Here is a 22,364-nt window from a genome sequence, read left to right on the forward strand (position 1 = left end):
GCTGTACAACTTTCACTCAGCTGCATCCCATTTACTTGCATACAGTGCAGCATGTGGAAATATTACCTGTGTCTTTATGCTCAAACCATTTTGGTGATCGTTTGTTGAAAGTAAATTACAAACATTTACCCATAGTATGACCACTAATATATGGCAGAAAGAAAGTTTGATGTCACAAATATAATAGAGGCATCATTCCATTTATACTGTAGAAAGATGACTGTAGGAGCTATTTATCTATTTTCAGTTAAATCTTAGAATTTAGATTATCTAGTTTATTTGTATTTTTATTTGTTTATTTCCTAGTTGATTTATAATTAGAATTTTTGTTCAATTTGTTATTTAGAATAGGTTCTTTGGTTAACAATTCACTTAATTAGTGAATTTACTAATAATTCACTAATTAATTTCAGTTTGGGACGTGGGTGTGTCACGGTATAAATAGGTAGGTCTTAGGTAGCCTTATGACCACCACATTATGACCACCACATATGCACGTGGTGGTCATAAGGTTTTTTACCAGTCAGTCAGTGTCAGTATTAGTCATTTCCAGTTATGTTGTTAGTCCCAGTCACTTCAGTCTATAACTTGTTTTACCTGAACTGGAATAAAAGACACTAGAACTGCATTTTTGATTGTTTTGATCCCTTTTTTGAACTGCGTAAACCAGAATCCACGGTGCATCAGGTGACTATTTGCGTTTAATTCACTTTTTGCTTTGATCACTTTTGAGTCTTGAGTTTTTTGATTTTGGACAAATTGTCACTACAATGACAAACGTGTTTCCTGAATTAACTTTAATGTTCACCTCACTGCACACAAAGGACAGATAAAATATGTAAAATCACCCTAATTTGTTGAGTCTTTAAAAGGATCCAAGACTAGTTGAACATGTTGCAATTTTTTTATTACCCAAGAAATTGCTGTTTGTTTATACGCCAAAACTCATAATTACTTTGAAAAATGTAAGATCTTTTGTTCTATTTTGTATTTTTGTATTTGTATTTTTAGATTTAATATAGTAAAATGTTTTACAACTATAAGCATCAGTTACTGGTCAGCTTCTTCTAGTTTTTCCACAAGGTATATAATTTTTAACATGTATTGTGGAAAAAAAAATGCAGCATATTGCTTATATTTCAGCTTGTCAGATGAGAAGAGATGAAAACTAAATGTTGATGATGTTTTAGCACATCAGAAACCAATTTCCAACCCGAGCTCTTTGAAACGATTTCTTTTACAACTTTTTATTTAACAGAACAAACCAGACTTGCTGAGCGGGTCACGTTACATATCACTCTAGCAGATCTTTTCAATTTAACAACTTTCTTCCAGAAATATTGTGTCTTTAGCCAGGATTTTACTTTTCCAACAGCTTTAAGTCTGTTTCTGCTGTGCAAGACTGATATATTTTTGCAGAACAAAGAAATAGAGGAAATTTCAAGAAGGTGAGAATTTTGGATGTGAAAGGTTTAATTATTATTATTTAAGAATCTTGTGAGTTATCATCTCAAGTATTCCCTGATGTCAGATTGTTTTCTTCTTGCTGGCTCCTTTTCAATCAAGTTTATTTGTGTAGCACATTTCAGCGACAATGCAGTGTTAAAATGATTTACATAATAAAAACACAAATATAAAGTCCCAAAATATGCCATAATCAACCATTGAGAAAACTGGTAACAAACATTACACTTTGATGAGTGTCATCATCAAAATCATTAATACACATGAACTATAAAAGGTTCCTTTTATTTCGGCCACTTATGAAGACAAATACTCCACTCATGCGATCAAGCAGCGGCTCATCACGCTCTTATTTTGAAAACCGACACGCAAAATGAAGCAGTCACGTGACCCATGCAATGTGAGGCATTGTTTGTTGCTAGTCACGTGGTTTTCAGCAAGACAACACAAGCGTCGAAGCGGGGCTTCATCGGACACGCCCCCGAAGCCTGGATTCAGATATTATTGATCGTTTAAAACTAGTAAAAATCAAGGAAAAGACGTAAAACAGCAATCAAAGTTCACCTCAGCGCCGCAGATCGACTCTTAGGAACTGGATTGGAGTTTGCACCCAGAAAATGCCACCCGATGCAAGAAGACGCCGCCAGTGCGAGAAGACGCCACTGAAGGAAAGAAAGACTCTCCCGGTGAGATCAGGACTTTTCTTTTGGGGGATATATATATATATATATATTTTTTTTTTTTTGGGCGGGGGGGTGTTGACGTTTGGATTTTTCATTTTGGATCGGTACTTTGGATTACAACGGGGAAATACTTTTAGGACTTTGTTTATTATTCAAGGATATGGAACTCCTTTGTGGACATTAATCTTTTTGAAAAAAGAACGGGAAATTGTGGACATTTAATTATTTAGGTCTTTTGCTGATTCAAACTGAGTGATCTAAATCTACCATAATTATTTTTGGAGGGATTTTGGTTATCAATCTATTTATAGCAACATGAAATTTGTTGCTAAGAATCAACAAATTTCATGTTGAGTGGTTGGATATTTATTTTTGATCAAATTAATGGTGTAACATATTTTACCTGATTCCTGTGACAGTGTATTGTGAGTTCTGCTTTAAGCTGGATTTTACACAGTGAAATCTGAATTCAAATTCAAAGGGTCATACATCAATGAAGATGAGCTTCTTACCTCTGTTACATGCATTAGCACAAGATTACAGCATCATTCACAGCAACGTCACTGCCTCAGCCAGATGTGTTTAATGAAACCAATGTATGAAGTGAGTTTTTCTTCACACCCTAAAATGCTATATTCAGACAAACAAATGATTTGAAATGATGTGGTTAAGGTTTACCAAGCCTGTTAACTGGAAGCCAGCACTAGAATCAAAATGAAAAACACGTCTAATGGGTTTGTAGACATAAGGCAATGCAAGACCAAGTAACAATTCAAATACATCTGTGTCTATGTATATGAACATGTCGTATACATTTATATAACATGTTCTGTTGATTATCAAAAATCCTCAGGTGTTTTGATCCATGTTGTAAAATCAAAATGAACAAACTGTCTCTTTGCAAATATTACGGAAAAATATCAGGCCATGCACAGATTAACACTATAAACATACTCAACTGCAACTGAAATGTAATTACAACACTGAACGATTAAAATGGTCAGCCACAGTGCAAATGGTCCAAGTGAAATGTTAACATTGGTCAATTAAATTTAATAAAACATTTTAAACATTTACAGCATTTATTACTCTCTCATAATTCTAATATCACTCAAATTTTTTTCATAAAAAAGCAAACACTTTATACCCCTTCAGTCTCTGTGTGTGAGTTCACCTCTCAGCAGCAACAGGCAGGGGAGGGGGGACTGGGTCAATGGTTCTCAACTATCAAACATGCCTGTTTCAGAAAAATAGTTGTACAGTTAATTGAATACACAACACCCAATTTACAATAAAAGAATTATAATTAACAATATATATATTTTTAAAGTATAACATTGAAGTTGATCTACACTCTAGGATATTGGATAAAAAAAGAATAAGAGGAATGCTGCCAGCATATATGGTACCTTAAATTTGAATAAATGGAAAAACATTGTTAAAATGTTTTTATGAGAAATAAATATTATCTCTGAGTGGAAGAACATTGATAAAGCAAAGTCTTGTAAATAAAACTCTGAGCTATGGACAATTAAACAGTCCACAGATCTATAGAAGATACCTCACAGTATAGGTCAGAGGTCACCAAGCTTTTGGAGACTGGGAGCTACTTCACAGGTCCAGAGAAACACGAAGGGCTACTTGTTTGATACAGACATAAATATTATTGGCTCAGCCTTTATAACAAGCGTATATATATGTATATATATGATTACATGCTGCCTGATCATATTAATGTTATGGACTACTCCCAATAGTTATCAGTAATAATTTACCATGGCAGATATGGTTAATTGCTATTATGTGACCAGAAGTTCTTAGTTCAGAGTTTTAAGTTTGATTCCCTTTTGGAGCTTTTATATGTGATTCTAAATTTCCCACAAATCACTGAGAGTCTGGATTGGTTCAGTAATGCCTGCAGCTGTACAGCTGTACGCACTGAGTACCTTGAAATGATCTTTTTTTTAAAAAAAAGAAAAGAATAGTTATTGCTTTATTATCTAACCTCTTTACTATTAGCAAAATTGTGGAGAAAAAATATCTTTTGTGTCAAAAGATATTGTACACACAGCTGTGTACAGTCTGTGAGGGGAGGGGTGAGGAGGGACATCCCAAAGCCAAAATCTTATTGTCAGTTTGCTTTTATTTCACAGCTTACAGTTTTTCTGTTAGCTAAAAATAAATGAGTGGAGTGTGAGCCTCCCGTAGTTCTAAGATCCCGCCTGAGCTTTTTACAGTGTGCGGTTCTGGCAGGTCGTTGGTTTACCAGCTTTTTTGTGGTTTTGCCAACTGAACAGCTGACTGGTTACCCGCTGGCTGACACCAGCAGATGTTGGGGAAAAAAAAAAAAAAAGGTCAGACAGATCAGAGGGAACACAAAACTATCACTGCACCTGACCTGCAAAAGCATAACCACCTCCCCAATGCGCAAAAATCAGCACAAACCTAAACCACAAGAGCAGCAGACATTTTTTTTTCAGACGATGCTAAATAATAAAGACATTGAAGCAGAGCCAACCCTTGTGGTTCACGGAAAGAGGAGAGTGTTGATCGCAGGTTCAGGTGGTGTCAGACGTCCAGAGGACGAGGAGGTGAAGCAACAATGTTTGCTTAATTTCTATTCTACTTTGGCTAGATTAAATTGTTTAACCCGCAGTTTAAGCGCGACGCTCAGGAAGAGCAGCAGATGTCAGTTAACAGGTGACCCATCGGCTCTCCAGTTCAGGAAACATCAAAGAAGCTCATAAACGGACGACCCGACAGAACCGACACGGTAAAAAACTCCGCCGGGATCCAAATGAACGGAGGTTCAAACTCCTGTCATTCATTATTATCTTACAGAAAAAGCGCCAAGCCGCCAAATAAAGTAAACTGACCAAAAAGGTTTAGGCTTTGGGTGCCCTTTGACCCCCCCAGACTCACATATACATGCGCTACCTACAAGATGATTTGGCACAAAAGATCTAATTTCTCCACAATTTTGTTAATAGTAAAGAGGGTTAAATAATAAAAATTCCAGCAATTTATTTTAAACGTTTTTATCATTTTTTTTTTAAAACTCTAAATATAAGGGTTAGGGGTTAGTTATTGTTATTTTATTGTTATTAATTCAATGTAAAAACATTTAATTAAATATATTTTTGGCAGTGCTCCCTAATGACAATGGCTATTTTTAGAACTTGCTCTGTAGGCGACTGACAAGGTCCCCTCAGGCGACTGGCTGCCTGCGGGCCCCGTGTTGGTGACCCCTGGTATAGGGGATTCATTTACCTCAACAATGAAGCCAAATGTTAGGTTCTATTCAAAGTGGATTTGGTTAAAATGAAGAAAAACTTCTTTTGTTTAAAAAAGGAACTGATCAGATATTAGTAATAGGGCAGAAGGTTCATTAGATCTGCATACACAGAGCTATGATAAAGAAGGTCAAAGTACAATTTAGCTACACAAAGTATTCTGGGTTTAAATATCACTGCAATAAGTATTAGTCACAACATATTTAAACATGTAAACATATTTCTAAAGGTGTTATTGACATGAAATTTTCATCAAGTGTTGCTAACAACCCAAGAAATCTATACATAGAAAGAAACTAAAACAAATCAGTTCAGAAATTAAAGTGCAATAATGTAAATGACACAAGGAAAAAAACTGTTTTCCTGGAACTGTAAGCTGTTTCTCCGTGTTAGCACATTGAGCAGCGTGTACACAAGAGTGACTGACAGCATTAAGATGTTCCTCCTGGCTCTGATTGGCTGTTTTAGACCAGCTGTGGTGCATTTCTGAAGTGGGCAATAGGGGCACAGGCAAGAGATGGATGAGCTTGATATTTTCATAGATTTTGTCCTTCATGCAATACTATAAGGACTAAATGTTATATAATACAGTAATATGGTATTATAGCATAGACTTTACTGTGGTGATTTTTCTGGGTGTTATTTTAGGTTTCTGTGTTGTCCTGTCTACCCCATGATTGTTCCCAGCCGTGTCTCGTTCCCAGCCGTGTCTCGTTCCCAGCCGTGTCTCGTTCCCAGCCGTGTCTCGTTCCCAGCCGTGTCTCGCTCCCAGCCGTGTCTCGCTCCCAGCCGTGTCTCGCTCCCAGCCGTGTCTCGCTCCCAGCCGTGTCTCGCTCCCAGCCGTGTCTCGCTCCCAGCCGTGTCTCGCTCCCAGCCGTGTCTCGCTCCCAGCCGTGTCTCGCTCCCAGCCGTGTCTCGTTCCCAGCCGTGTCTCGCTCCCAGCCGTGTCTCGCTCCCAGCCGTGTCTCGCTCCCAGCCGTGTCTCGCTCCCAGCCGTGTCTCGTTCCCAGCCGTGTCTCGTTCCCAGCCGTGTCTCGTTCCCAGCCGTGTCTCGCTCCCAGCCGTGTCTCGTTCCCAGCCGTGTCTCGTTCCCTGGTTGCTCTCTGTGTTTTAACGCCACCAGTGTTTCTGTCTTTGTCGGGTCCTTGTCCATTTTGTCTTGTCCTGTTGTGTCTAGTTGGGATTTGCCAGTTGCTACCAGCGGTGAGCCTAGCCTTTCCGCTCACCCTGTGCTGCCTGGTATTTTAGATTATTTGTGCATTTTTCTCCATTAAAATCATCATCATTTCTCTCTGCATCTGCCTCAACCACTTCACACTGCAGCTCCTGACATTTACAATGTCCAACGCTGAGTGTCTTTAAATTGAAGTTTTCTATAGAGTCATTTATGGATTATTTATAGATTATCGTATTTCCATGTACATGCCTGTTTTTATTTTACTATAAGGTCATAATTTAATTACTTACAATATCACACACACACATATAAGTATTGTATATTATACTAATACTAATTAACACTTCGGATGGAGTAAAACAAGAAAATTTACAATGGGCATCAATAAAGTATATTCTATTCTAGTGACCATTTATCAAATAAAAATGTAAATTAAAAAATTGCTTTTATAAAATTTACAGATTGCAGCATGTTCAATACTTTTTACATAACTTAATTTCTAAACCTATTTCTTTGGTTTCTTTCAATGTATGGATTATTTGGGTTGTTACCGACACATAGTGAAAACTTCATGTTAATAGCACCTTTAGAAATATGTTTAGTATAAAACAATTGATATGCTTGATACTTATTTTACCTGCAGTAATAAAAAAAAATCTAATTTCAAATTCATCTTTAATCTTTCAATAAGGTAAAATAAACTTGAGAATATATCAAGTCAAATTTGAGAACTTCTGATATGCATGAACCTTTTCCTCAGTCTGTTGACTGTTAATCATTTACAGGATTCTTTCTGTTAGAGTTTAGAAATGAACCAACATGAACTGAATTAACCAGTGTTAGATATTTGGCATTTTCTAACTTTCCTAAAGCCTCAATATTAGTCGTTTGTTGAAATAGAATATGTGGCATATTGTATAGGCTGGACACTTGGTTACTCAGGGTTTCCCTCAGAAAAGCCCGAGGCGGTCCGAGCCCCGCCCCCCGAGGCGGTCCCCACCATGTTTTTGTATTAAAAGATGTTAAGTAAATTATGTATGTTATTGGAAGACATTGTCGACAATACTTAACCACATAACTATAATTTTAAAAACAAAAAATACTATAAAAAAATTTTAGCAGTTTTTGCAACCCGTTAAATCCAAACTAAATCCTGATCATATTTAGAACCGGCCCAAAGCAAAATGAACTCAGCAGCTGCTCAAGACCTCCCAGAGGGCCATACATGTTAACATTTTAACACAAAATGCAGATATACATTTTTAACATTTGTTTGTTGAGAATGACAATTCTGTTAAATTTAATACTTTCAGCACAGATAAATTAAAATAAACAAATTGTTTTACATTTACTGAGATTTTTAATGAGCTGGTAAGTTTACTTTTTAGAAGTGAAAAGAACAATTTTTATAGCTAGATTGTTTTGTTACCATAGCTACAATCTCATTCTATGAGTTTAATCTTTGAGTTTGAGCTCTGTTGATCACAAAAATTTCTCAGCAAATTACAGTTGTCACTGACTGCTTTTAAACTCAGCCAGTTAAACTAGGCCCTCTCCCAGATTTGACTAAATCTATACTGCAGTGCTGTTAATGGTGCCGATGTACAACTTGCACCCACCCTGCATGATGAGCTGCACACCGCATCTCTGCTGGATACAGAGGGTATCCTCTGTATCCAGAGGATACCCTCTGGATACAGAGGACATCATTTAATTGATGTCGCTCTAGTAGAGACAAAGTTGTTATATTTAGTATCTGTTGAGTTTATAAGAAGCGCCACAGAGACTGTTTGTTTTGCTAATCCGGACATTATGGGACAAGTTTTTCTGTTCTCCACACAGCAACTCTGATATGGTGCAGTTTCATTCATTGTGTGTTTTCATAAAACAAAAAAACAAACAAAAGGACCAGCATGAGGAAAGTGCAACAGCTCCTCTACGGCCTTTACCACTATCCCACTAATGCACTGCCTCACCGAGGAACACATATATAAACTTTATCGGAGCAGAAAATAATTATGTATGTGGCCCAGCGCTGGGCCAGCATGTGTGAGATGGAAACGCACACGCCACACATAATTCTTTGTTCACAAATATATATCATTCTCATTCCACTGCACCCACATCTGAAAGTGCAACTATAGGTTATATTTATGTTGCAAATTAAGCAAGCGCAAACAGAGCAAGCAGTGTGGTGACTTTCAAACTTGACTCCTACCTTACTGAGGTATTCTCCAAAGAAACATGATTTAAATGCAGGTTAAGCTTCTCAGAAAGAATACCTGCCAAAACATCTAATTTGAGTAAAATACTCAATACTCACAATCCGCGACGAGGTAAACTTGATAGATTGAGCTGCAGTAGCACAGTAGGAGGCCAACCGGCGCCAGTGGTTTGATTGGTGTGTCCTGGCAGCTTCATGCCCTGTTCAATACATAAATCCCTTTCAGGAATGATTCTGTTCTTTTGGTGAAAGAAGCAAAAAAACAGGTTCTTTTGGTTCTTTCTGAGCAAAGTCTTTGCTCAGACTTTGTTGGTCTGAGCAAAGCGTCTTCACTATTCTTGCTTTATGCGGGGTATAAAAGAAATAAATAAAAGCAATTCCTTTTTTTTTAATAAGAAAAATATCAGTGGTTGGCCTGGTGGGGGGGAAAGTAAAGCCGGGCAGACCACCAGGCTTATAGTACACTGGAGGAAACCTTGGTTGCTCTTTGTCTCAAATGTCCTTAAGAGACTTTACAGCTTTGGCCAGGTTGCTGTAGAACTCGGTCATGCTGGATGGGAAAAATGAGTCAACCACAGAGCGCGGAAGGAGGCCTCCCAGGTCTGTCTGGAAGAAACTGGACACTTGAGTTTTGCTGGGCTCCCTGAAAATGATTTCACACAAAGAAAGAGAAATTGAACAAGTAAAAAAATTAAATAAGCTACACGTATGTGTGTGTGTAGGGCTGGGGATATGAGGAAAATCTAATATCCTGACATATTTTTTCTATATCACGATACCCTATATACATATATATATATATATATATATATATATATATATATATATATATATATATATATATATAACAATATTCTTAAATGAGCTCCAATGTTAAACTAGACTCCTTGCAGCATGACATCACCCACGTAAGCTCCTGCACCCATTTCCCTGTTAGACTTTGTTAGACTTAAATGTAAGCTCATATAAAAAGGGATGCAGTGTTTTGCTATGAACTGTCTACATTAAGATTAGATAACAAGGTGAGAAATAAGTTTTAACTAAGAAAAAAAGAGCGAGGGAGAGGGAAGCAGGTCAGTTATGCTTGACTTTGACAAACATAACATATAGATGTGCTGTGGGATAATTTGTGTTTTGGTTCAGCTTAAAAATAAAAAAGGCAATCTACACACAAACCGACAAATCATCAGTAGAGCAGGTGTTTAAATTAGCTAATCAAAGACTGCTGTGTTAGTTTGGCTAATAGCTGCGGTGGCTAATCTACCACAGGGTTCACTTATTAATAATTGCAAAATACACATCAAGTCTAAAAGCATAAAACTGTAACAAACTGAATGTTCTGTTCTATGTGGGGGTAATGTTTGAGAGTTTTTGGTGCTGGATCCTGATACATAAGGTTGCGTTGTTGTCAGTTGATATGGCAACAACAACAAGTCTGCGTGAAGGGACTAGTGATGCATTCAAAGAAACCATACTCGCAGTGAATTTGATGGCAAAAGTTTATTATTTGAACGACAATTTACACTCGATAGTTGAGACATAGCCATTTTAACTATCGTAAATTGAAAATATTGCGATACATCGTGTATACTCAATACGTCGCCCAGCCCTATGTGTGTGTGTGTGTGTCCGTATTGGTAATCTCACCCTGAGACGGGAATACAAATGCAGCCACAGGCGTGGTTGAATCCTCTTACATAGCCAGGATGGGGAGGACAACTAGGATGAATCACATTGGTCGCTGTTGAATGTTAAATAAAAAGGATTAAACAAACAATTATATTGCTTTATGACCAATGTTATACATCACCACCTCTATGCTTAACACAATTTGCTTATTCTTGCAAAATCTTGTCAACACACACACACACACACACACGCACACACACACACACACACACAAATGGCCACCATCACATGAATCATCTGAGCAAGAGTTGAGCACGTTGTGAAAAGATACTAGAGAATCAATATACAATATACATCATATACAAAGATTTTACTAATTTCAACTGAACTCCCCCCCCTAAAAAACAAGAAGACATTAAATTACGTACCATTAGATGAAATGCTCCCATCTTCATATTGCTTAACTAAAATAACATCTACAAAGTCACGTGGAGCTATAATACCCATAGCGGCTGAGGGAGTGACTGTCCGGCAGATGGAAATATCCTGCACAAAGGTGGGAGACAAAGAAATGGACTCACAAACTGAGTAGAACAAGATCAATGGACATGGCTGCTTTTCGTTAAGACAGGAAATGGCAGATACGTTGATTATGTGCTTTGGCTTAAATAGATTGGATAAATAGTCAAAGTTATTCAAATACAAACAGTCTAACTGTTCCTATATCAGTTCATCTGTTTCTTCCTGTGCATTGTGGTATGTCTTTTCAAACCCGCAGTCTGTTGTGGTAGATTGCTGCTTGTACAAAGCCAGGTTCTGCTGACGCTTTCTTCCTGTTAAACAGGAGTTTTTTCTCTCCACTGTCACTAGGTCACCAAGCTTTTGGAGACTGGGAGCTACTTCACAGGTCCAGAGAAACACGAAGGGCTACTTGTTTGATACAGACATAAATATTATTGGCTCAGCCTTTATAACAAGAGTATATATATGTATATATATGATTACATGCTGCCTGATCATATTAATGTTCAGGTTCAAACTCCTGTCATTCATTATTATCTTACAGAAAAAGCGCCAAGCCGCCAAATAAAGTAAACTGACCAAAAAGGTTTAGGCTTTGGGTGCCCTTTGACCCCCCCAGACTCACATATACATGCGCTACCTACAAGATGATTTGGCACAAAAGATCTAATTTCTCCACAATTTTGTTAATAGTAAAGAGGGTTAAATAATAAAAATTCCAGAAATGATTCTTTTCTTTTTTTACTTGAAGTAAAATCTCAAGGTTCACAGAGTCTGTACAGCTATAGAGCTGCAGGTGCTGCTGCCCTCCGTTAATATCCTGCAGGAGTCTGTTCATAGTTCTGAACTTAAACCGTAGGAAAGATACATAAAGTAATTTATTTTAAATGTTTTTATCATTTCTTTTTTTTAAACTCTAAATATAAGCAAATGTTATTAATTCAATGTAAAAACATTTAATTAAATATATTTTTGGCAGTGCTCCCTAATGACAATGGCTATTTTTAGAACTTGCTCTGTAGGCGACTGACAAGGTCCCCTCAGGCGACTGGCTGCCTGCGGGCCCCGTGTTGGTGACCCCTGCTTTAGTACATGGGATTGATGTAAATCAACGCTGCGTTCTTGTCTATGAGGAGTGAATGTTGCAAGTCAATGACTCTTCTGGGTTTCCTTAGATAGAAACCTTTGAATTTACTTTGAATAATTTATTGAGCATACTGTCCTGTTTGATAACTAGGATCAACTGGATTGTATGTGTGATTGAATTGAAATATTTCTTTTGTAAAGTACCTCCAGATGACATCTATTGTTAATTGGTGCTATATTTAAAAAACTGAATCAAACTAACTAAGCAATCATTTTATTGTCAACAGTTACCGACTTTTGTAGAGTGCCATATGTGTTGTAAATTGTTGCTACATAAAAAAATGGAATTGGATTAGCTTTTGTTTAAATGAAAAGAATGTTACAAACATGTTTCTCTAAAAGTCAAATGATTATTAAAAGTAGAGAGATTGAGTCAGAAAGAGTACAAACCTCCTGGATCTGTTCAAGAAGCTCAAACCTTTTGACGTTGCTGTCCCACTTGACACGGAGTCCATTGGGAACTGGTTTGAGACATTCCCATACCTTCTCAGGGGTGCCGCTGACAATGCCCTCTCCCTTGTAACTGCCAAGTCAATCAGTTGAATAGCAAGTCAGAGGAGAAGGCCACTAAACATGAAAAAGTGATAGGACAGCAGTGTATTACAGTCCATATGTAGAGAGAAAAACACAGCTTGCTTACTTGCATACAACCATACACCTGTGTCTGTATGTGTGTGTGTGTGTGTATTATACACACACACATTTCATGTTTTAGGATTCAACACCAAAAAAACACTAAAATATTTCTCATACAAAGAACAGGACGTTTAGAGTGTTGCGGTAGTATGAAACATCAAGTGGCGTTGTCAGTTGTTATAACAACGAGTCTGTGTGTAGTTTGGAGACACAAAGAGGAAGAAGTGGTTTTCAGTTGTACTTTTTCCCCTTAGCACTAAATTAATTCCTACATTTCCAAATTTTATTGAGTTAATGGAATTTTTCTACCACGGCAGCGCAGTTATGGATGATATGTAATAGAGTAGTATTTTTTAACTCCAGCATTGCGCGCATGGATGAAATTTCCATATGTATACAACAAAATGCAGGGGGTCTATACTTATTAATCTGATTATGATTAAGTCAGTGCCTCAATGCATAGCTGAGACTCATAGCTATGCTAAACCTATAGCATAGGTTTATGCTAAACCTATAGCATAGGTTTATGCTAAACCTATAGCATAGGTTTATGCTAAACCTATAGCATAGGTTTATGCTAAACCTATAGCATAGGTTTATGCTAAACCTATAGCATAGGTTTATGCTAAACCTATAGCATAGGTTTATGCTAAACCTATAGCATAGGTTTATGCTAAACCTATAGCATAGTTTTATGCTAAACCTATAGCATAGTTTTATGCTAAACCTATAGCATAGGTTTATGCTAAACCTATAGCATAGGTTTATGCTAAACCTATAGCATAGGTTTATGCTAAACCTATAGCATAGGTTTATGCTAAACCTATAGCATAGGTTTATGCTAAACCTATAGCATAGGTTTATGCTAAACCTATAGCATAGGTTTATGCTAAACCTATAGCATAGGTTTATGCTAAACCTATAGCATAGGTTTAGCATAGCTAGATAGATAGATACCCATGTTGACTTAACTACAAACTCTGATTCTAAGGTTTGTTCATGTAAAGACATGATGGTCAAGCAATAAATTTAACTCACATGAAAGTATACAAGAAAATGTTATATCACAATAAATAACTCATTTTTATTACAAGAAGCATGCCAAATATTGCCCAGTAACATGTTTCAGAAACCTGATCCAGGACTCTAAAAATAAAGAAAAATAAAAAATAAAGAGTGCTTACACATTTCCAGGGAACTCAGACGAGGGACGCCAAGAAACAACCACATCATTCTAGAGAAGGAAAAAAATACATACACTGGGAATAAATTCTAAGTAAAAGGTTTTACTATCAATAACTACTAATAATAAAGTCAATGATTTTTACACAAAACCAACAAGTCGGGCATCACCTAATTTTTGGGAATTAATAGCCAATAGCTCTTATTTCTCAAAGCAAGACTTTCTCTTGTGGTGTCCTCTCACTGGACTTCTTCTGGCACCACCACACAGTGTGTGGATGGCCTGATGGGCAGATCTACACATGCTACGTTCTTTCCATCTCTTGATGAATTTAACTGAACTCCAGGAGACATTCAGGACCTCAGGATACTGTTTTTGTATTCCTGACTTCAAAAACCTTTTTACTAGTTAGTTAGTGTTTGTTACTCATCACAATGTAATGATAGCCAGGAATACTGATGAACTAGTTAATGGACCTTCCAGATACAGGTGTCTTTATACTGCAGTCACTCTCACTGCACTCAGGTGATATCCATTCCACTCGTTGAGACACTGTTAGCATTTGGATGGTCCTCTGTTGGTCTAGCTCACTTTAAATTTTAAGATTAAATGGAGACATCATACTTCTCTTGGTTTAGCTTCCCTTCATTAGCTCCTTGTTAAAGCCAGAATAGAATTTAAGATTGTCCTTCTCACATATAAAGCTCTTAATAGTAGAGTTCCATCATACATCAGATGTCTGATTATTCCACATGCATCTAACAGAGCACTTCACTCTCAGACTGCAGGTTTACTGTTGATTTCTAGAATTTCTGAAAGCTCTTTTAGTTTTCAGGCTCCTTTCATGTAGAAGCAGCTGCCAGTTTTAGTCAGTGAGGAAGACATCCTGTCTACTTTTCAGACGAAGATTAGAACTTTTTTTCATAAAATTTTTATTTAGACTCTTAGGTTATCATGACCTATTTCTTTAGTTATGCTGCCACAGGCTGAGGCTACTGGAGGACAAGATGACCACTTTCTTATACTCCTCTCCAATTTGGATTATTTGAGGTTATCAAATGTTGGCTTTTAGTTTTCTCTGTTACTTTTTTTCCTTAGAAACTACATCTAGTCTGGTATTTTGATTGGCTGTGGTTCCTCCCTGGAGAGGGGCATCGGCTGAGATAACACTGCTTTATAGCTCTTCTATTAACATTTCACTTTCACAAACATCAAAAATAATCCTACCTCAGTCCATCTGTTTCTTTTAGTGCCTTCTGCTCTGTCTTCACAAACCCCCTGTCGGTCATGGCAGACAGCCACTTGTACTGAGCTAGGGTCTTTTTCCTCTCCACTGTCGCTACATGCATGCTCGATATGAGGGATTGCTGTAAAGTCAACAACACAACGCTAGCAATTTTTTGCTATAGCTCCACACTTGTCTAGGATGCTGTAAATCAATTAATTGATGCAGTCTGTGGGGTCTATATAGAGACTTGAATAACTGACTTTACTGTACTGTTTGAAATCTAAGTTCTATTAGAATAGATGTATTATTTTTTGTGAAGAAAGTCTACATTTTGTTGATTAGGGTTGATTTGAATGCAATAAAAGGATATGACTTGAATACATTTATAACATGTAACTAGGAAAACATGTGGGTGACCCTCCAGAGCTTTTACAATTTACCCCTGTCTCTGGTAATGAAAGGTTTACTCCGGGTAAAAATGATGGAGAACATAAAATCTGCAAAATCAAAGGCATTCAGAAAGTTAAAGATCTACCTGTGGATTTTTAATTAGTTATGTAAAAAGTATATAATACCCACAAAACACTTAATATTTACAATTAAAAAACTATGGCATCAAAATTAAAACGACTAGTAGACACTCCATCGTTTTAAAAATTAGAAGACATTTGTGTTGGAGATTTAAAAGGAAAAGGTATCCAGGATTTCCCCCAGAAAACTTGTTAAGCCCAGTGGTCAGGACGGTCCATCATGGGCGGTCCACCAGCAGTCTATCATGTTTTTGTATTAAATGTTGAGTAGACAGGAAATGTAAAAATATTACTGGGTAATTATATGTTACTGGAAGAAATTGCCAGTAAGCGATATTTAAACCCACAACTATTCTTACAAACAACAAATCAAAAAATACAATTAAAATTAATATTAATTGTATTTTTTTCAGACCTGGCAGGCCCAAACGTGTTGTGAGGGTCTGCTGGGAAGGGCTGGTGGAATCCCCTGTGAGACGGAGCTTTAACTCCCACCTCCGGCAGAACTTCGAACACGTCCCGGGGGAGGTGGGGGACATGGAGTCTGAGTGGACCGTGTTCCGTGCCTCCATTGTCGAGGCGGCTCATCTGAGCTGTGGCCGCAAGGTTGTCGGTGCCTGTCGCGGCGGCAACCCTCGAACCCGTTGGTGGACACCTTCGGTGAGGGAAGCCGTCAGGCTGAAGAAGGAGTCCTATCGGGCCTTTTTGGCCTGTGGGACCCCGGAAGCAGCCGATAGGTACCGGCGGGCGAAGCGGCATGCAGCTCGGGTGGTTGCTGAGGCAAAAACCCGGGCGTGGGAGGAGTTTGGAGAGGCCATGGAGAAAGACTTCCGTACGGCTTTGAGGCAATTCTGGTGTTCTGGGCACGTCCCACCGGGAGGAGGCCCTGGGGAAGACACAGGACACGCTGGAGGGACTATGTCTCTCGGCTGGCCTGGTAACGCCTTGGGATTCCTCCAGAGGAGCTGGTGGAAGTGGCTGGGGAGAGGGAAGACTGGGCCTCCCTTCTGAAGCTGCTACCCCCACGACCCGACCCCGGATAATCGGAAGAAGATGGATGGATGGATTAATTGTTTCCACTTCAGTTTAATCCAAATTAAGTCAGCAGCTCCAGAAGGCCCCATAAATGCTAATATTTTAACACAGACCACAGATATATAAATGTAACATTTGTTTATTAAGATGATCAATGCTGCTAAATTTGATTTAATGGTTTCAGCATACATGAATTAAAAGATTTTAAATTGTTTAACATTAAAATGAGCTAGCAAGTTTACTTTGTAAAAGTTCAAAGGCTGATCTTCATAGTTAGATTGTTTTGTTACCATAGCAACAATCTGAGGCTGTGAGTTTAATCTTTGAGTTTGACCTGTTTGTTCACAAATACAGATTAATAAACTGCAATCTGCAAATTGCAGATCTGCAATTTGGTTGACTAATATTAGGTTGACTTAAAATTGGTCAACTAACCTAAAATTGGTTGACCAATTTTAGGTTAATTGGTCAACCTAAAAACCTACTTTTTAGGTTGACCAATTAAACTACTCCTCCTCTCCCAGATTAAATCCAACACAGAAGTTGTTAGAGGTGCTGATGTTTTTAGCAACAAAAGGGGCCTCATGCAGCCTTGGACTGGCCCTGCATGATGAGGGCATGATGACAAGTGGGAGATTTGATTCAATGTTGTTAATGTGTCTTCAGTAGCTCTTCCATTTCATGTCTGTTGAGTTTTTAATAAGCGCCATAGAAACTGTTTTGGTTTGTCTGAGCTTTAAGGGATGAGATTTTCAGATATTAGTTACTTTCCAAATCAAGCAGTCAGTAATCTAACTACCGTATTTGTCGGCCAATAAGGCGCACATAAAATCCCTATATTTGCAAAAAAATTGGCAATGCGCCTTATATCCCAGTGCGCCTTATGTATGAACAGTGTACCGTATGTTTTATTACGACTTTGGTAAGTGATGAAGCCACTCCCTTTGATTGTCGAAGCATAAACAACACAACAGTCACTAATCAAACTTCCAAAAAGACCAACAAGAGTAATAAACAAGGCTAAGGACTGGGATCAGACTAACCTATTATTTATCCAAATATTTTGCTCATATACACAATTTTGTACTGAACTACAAAATACTCTGAATACATCTGAATAAAGGTGCTGATGATACAAGTCTGGCCCCTTATAGCTGGTTAAAAAAAAATTTGAATAGTCTTTACCGTTTTCTTTGGAGGCTGGTTCTAAACCAAATTTACCACAGGGGACATTGTAGTCAGTGTTTTTTTTTTTCCTGGAGACACTTAAAAAGAATTAAACAAAAGCAAAGCAATATTTCATCATTTAATATTGTGAACCACAGAGCCACTTGTGTCTCCAGAGATTGAGGTTGCTGATCCTGATCTAGCAGATGGAAAGTATGATCCTATCCATGTTTATGTGTGACTGTCGGCAGTCATATCTAGACAGACTGAAACTGATTAGAATACCCTTTAGGGAGGGTACAGATTACAGCGAAGAATAAAAAGCTAAAGTCGCTCTACAATCTTTGCCTCACTTGGTTCCATCCATAAGGTGAGCTCAGTGTGGCCCGGCGCTGGACGGTGAAAGTAACTGTATCTGTTCCATTTATATGACATGAACAGGTTGTAACATTTGACCATTTTTTGGCATTAAAGCCTGTTTTTATGTAGCCAACATTATTATTAACATTATTTCTCAAGGTAATTTACACTGAGAAGTTCTGGGCGGGTTCTGAAACTAGTTAACGGACCTGGTGGAGCACAGAGACAAAAATGAATGAACTCCAACATGCTCCACCTGTGTACCACATCCCCCCCACTAGTCATTTGGGCTGTTTGTTAGTGCTAAACATTTCTGTGACAGCAGGCCCAGTGAGCAGCTGTCAACCCACGTCTTTTTAAAACATCCTCTACCCGAGTCCATGTCCTTAGAAGCAAAAACGCTTTCAAAAATACAGACATGAGTAAAAAGACGCATATTATAAGCTGAACAATTTCAGTTAAGATGGATACTGTGTACATCGGTCGACAAAAAAATGTGTCCATCATGGCGCAGTGTGCCATGATGTGCCATGATGATAGAGAGAATGGATCAGGAGAGGAACCGCAGACCCGTCAGACCCAGAGTCTCTTCATCCTCAACCATCTCATCTTAAACCTTACTTTTATTTTAACAATGAATTAAACATTATCATACTGCACTTTTAGCTGCTGTAAGATAGGTTATGTAAGCTGAAGCGTGTGCGAGTAAGCAGTTAAATGAGGCTAAGAGTTACAGCAGGGGTGTCCAAACTATAAATATATAGTTTAAAAAAAAAAAAAAAAATATATATATATATATATATATATATAAAAATATAAATATATATATATATAAATAAAAATAAAATAATAGCTCCAACGCCGGGATCGATGGACTCTGACCTGAACATTCAGAGCCACGTAAAGACAGTCACAAAGACGGCCTTCTATCACCTGAAGAACATTTCCAGGATTAAAGGACTAATGTCTCAGCCAGATCTAGAGAAACTCATCCATGCGTTTATCTTCAGTCGTATTGATTATTGTAACGGCGTCTTCACAGGTCTGTCCAACAAATCAATCAAACATCTGCTCTGCATCCCCAGAACCAGAACCAAACGAGGAGAAGCGGCATTTAGCATCTATGCACCAAAAATCTGGAACAAACTTCCAGAAAACTGTAAAACAGCCGAAACACTGACTTCCTTTAAATCTCAACTAAAAACCCACTTGTTTAGAGTTGTATTCAAAACGTAATCAATTGCAAATTTATTGACGGAATCTGACTATGTTGTGTTTTTATTGTTGATTCTATGTTGCATTGTATTTTTGTGTTTGATTTGATGTAAAGCACTTTGAAATGCCTTGCTGCTGAAATGTGCTATACAAATAAAGTTTGATTGATTGATTGATTGATTGATCGAGCCGCAGGTGGGTGGGCACGCAGGTGGGTGCCAGGTGGGTGGGTGGGCACGCAGGTGGGTGCCAGGTGGGTGGGTGGGCACGCAGGTGGGTGGGCACGCAGCGGTATGAGCCGCATTAACGGTGACGAAAAAAAATTTATAATAAAGAGACGCTCTATTGGGTGTAGAACAATAGGTGCCTGCCATGCATTGCTATGGGCAGGCCCCAATTATATTCCAAAAGAAAATAGTAACGCACAATAACGCAAAGTGAATTGCATAAGTAACTGTAGTCTGGCTACTGGCTTTGAAATAGCAACGCGTTAGATTACTCGTTACTGAAAAAGTGGTCTGACATCACTGACCAGGACATAACCACAAGTCGTTTGAAGGACTTGTGACCCACACAAGTAAGCTGACTGAAAGTACATGAGATGGATAATAAATACAGCCGTATTCATTACGGTTTGATTGTTACTTTTCATAACAATGAAAAGCAAACTCAAAACAACAAATATTTAACTAAGAAGGTCGACTTAATGCTTGATTTTTCGAAAGTTTTTAAAGTTAGTCTGGGTGAGCATTTAATTTCGTACTTGTTCTTGATTATGACATCCGGAAGCTACTCTGAGATGGAATAGGATTCATCAGACACAAATATTATGCATATGACAGCAAGACTTTACCGATTTTCTGCAGACCTTCCACCCAGATTCATCCCTCCTGTAGCTCAGCAAGCAGTCTGCTACCGCTTTAGCTTTGTGTTCATAATCCATGACCGTTGCCGGCAAGCCGAGCTTATCCTGGACACAAAGACTTTACACGCAGCTCAGTTGTCGACGCAAAGCTGTCTCTTCTTAGTTTGTTAAAAGGAAATCTATCGGAGTCATGTCAACGCTGAACTGTGTAAGGAAAAGCAAACAGCTACTACCGAGCTAACATTACCCCAAATGAATGAAAGGTAGCAACAGCAACGAAGCTTCTTCTTCTTAATTTCTATTATGGCGGATCGCAAGCAACTTTAAGGTGCATACCGCCACCTACTGTACACGAGTGTGTAGCAACACTATTTTACATCTATCAAATTCTATTTTTTAATTTTGTATTCTGAAGGTAAATAAATAATGCTTTCAATAATCTGTAAATATCCGTTATGTTTCCTTCATTTCCCAATATTTCTTTAAGACTCCATTCTTGACCTGTCCTTCCAACCATTCTTATTTTTTCCCTTTCAGGTTCATATGTCTTACAGTTCATCAATACGTGTTCTACATTTTCTTTCTCTTCACATCTTTCACATTTATCATTATTTTTCCTCCCTATTAAAGATAGAATGTCATTTAAATAGGTATGACACTCATAATCTAATAATTATTCTTTCTTCTCTTCTGTTTCTTTCATTAATGTTTCTAATTAGTACTGACTTTTGTACTTTATATAATGTTCTTCCTCTTATCTTCATTCCACATTTTTTGCCATTTTTCCATTTCTTTACTTTTGATAAGTGATTTCCCAAAAGGAATTGTAATCATTTTTGCCCCCTCTAAAGCCCTTTTTGCTAATCTATCTGCCTCACACACATATACAATCTGTAAATCTTATCTGCCATTATTTATCTTGTATTATAAACCCACTAATACATATATAATCCATTTCCTAACATTTTTGTATATTCTGTATAATCTGTATAATCTGTGCATATAGCTCCCATATTTATATTTGTATTTAGTCTTGTACACCTGTAAATAAATATTTGCATCTATCCAGAAGTGCTATAGTATACAGGATATAAACTAAATTTTGTTGCTTGTACTTGTGATAGTGCAATGACAATAAAGTTGAATTCTATTCTATTCTATTCTATTCTATTTTCATTGCCTTTTACACCTTCATGTGCTGGTTCTCAACAAAACCAAATATCAATGCCACCCCTATATAATCTAAATAGACTGTGTTGAATTTCTAATACTAAATCTTTCCTATTATTTCCTTCTCCCTGAATACTTTCTAAAACTGCTTTGGAATCTGTGCACACCACCACCCTGTCTGGCCGAAGCTCCTGCACCCACTGTAAGCTTAATATAACTGCCACCATTTCTGTTGTAAAAACAGATAGTTGATCTGATATTCTTTTCGAAATAGATTTTTTAAACTCTGGAATATATATTCCTATTCCCACATATCCTTTAAAATTCTTAGAACCATCTGAATATATTTTAAGATAATTATAATATGAATTTCTTATATATCAGTATTGATCCCTATTTCATTTAAATTCCAATCGTTTTTCATTTTAAGAAGTTTCATATCTGCATTTACCTCAGCACCAACGAAACTGAAGTTGGTTTCTGATTCAGGCTTCCTATTGGAAATAGCTAAAGGGCAACTCCACCTAATTTTTCACTACCTTCCGCGTCGTTAATCTACTCTAGTTAAAAAACTACAACACCTAGACTCTTCAAACCTGGACTGGGTTATTCTGCTCTAATAGCAGAATATTTAAAGCCATGTTTGTAATTTGTGAAAGTTTTTTCTGATTTGTGAAACTTCAGTAAAGGGCATTTTTAACCCATTTTTTGCATAGATAATATTATATCTGCTTTAATTCAAGAACCACATCACCCAGACACTTCAAACCTGGACTACATTATTCTCCACTAATAGCAGAATATTTATAGCCATGATTGGGATTTGTTTGAAGTGTC

General features: G+C 37.6%; 1 protein-coding gene across 1 annotated transcript; it reads right to left on the reverse strand.

Annotated features, from left to right (window-relative positions):
- Positions 1 to 9,214: 9,214 nt before the first annotated feature.
- stard5 (StAR-related lipid transfer (START) domain containing 5) lies at positions 9,215 to 20,635 on the reverse strand. Its single transcript, XM_044099024.1, has 6 exons — positions 20,346 to 20,635; positions 13,959 to 14,008; positions 12,529 to 12,661; positions 10,899 to 11,016; positions 10,489 to 10,582; positions 9,215 to 9,484 (listed from the first exon to the last, which is right to left on the reverse strand). Exons 1-6 carry the CDS (start codon positions 20,433 to 20,435, stop codon positions 9,334 to 9,336), a joined length of 636 nt encoding a protein of 211 aa, XP_043954959.1. The 5' UTR covers positions 20,436 to 20,635; the 3' UTR covers positions 9,215 to 9,333.
- Positions 20,636 to 22,364: the final 1,729 nt, after the last annotated feature.

The sequence above is a fragment of the Gambusia affinis genome, linkage group LG02 (assembly GCF_019740435.1).
Source record: "Gambusia affinis linkage group LG02, SWU_Gaff_1.0, whole genome shotgun sequence".
NCBI lineage: Eukaryota > Metazoa > Chordata > Actinopteri > Cyprinodontiformes > Poeciliidae > Gambusia > Gambusia affinis.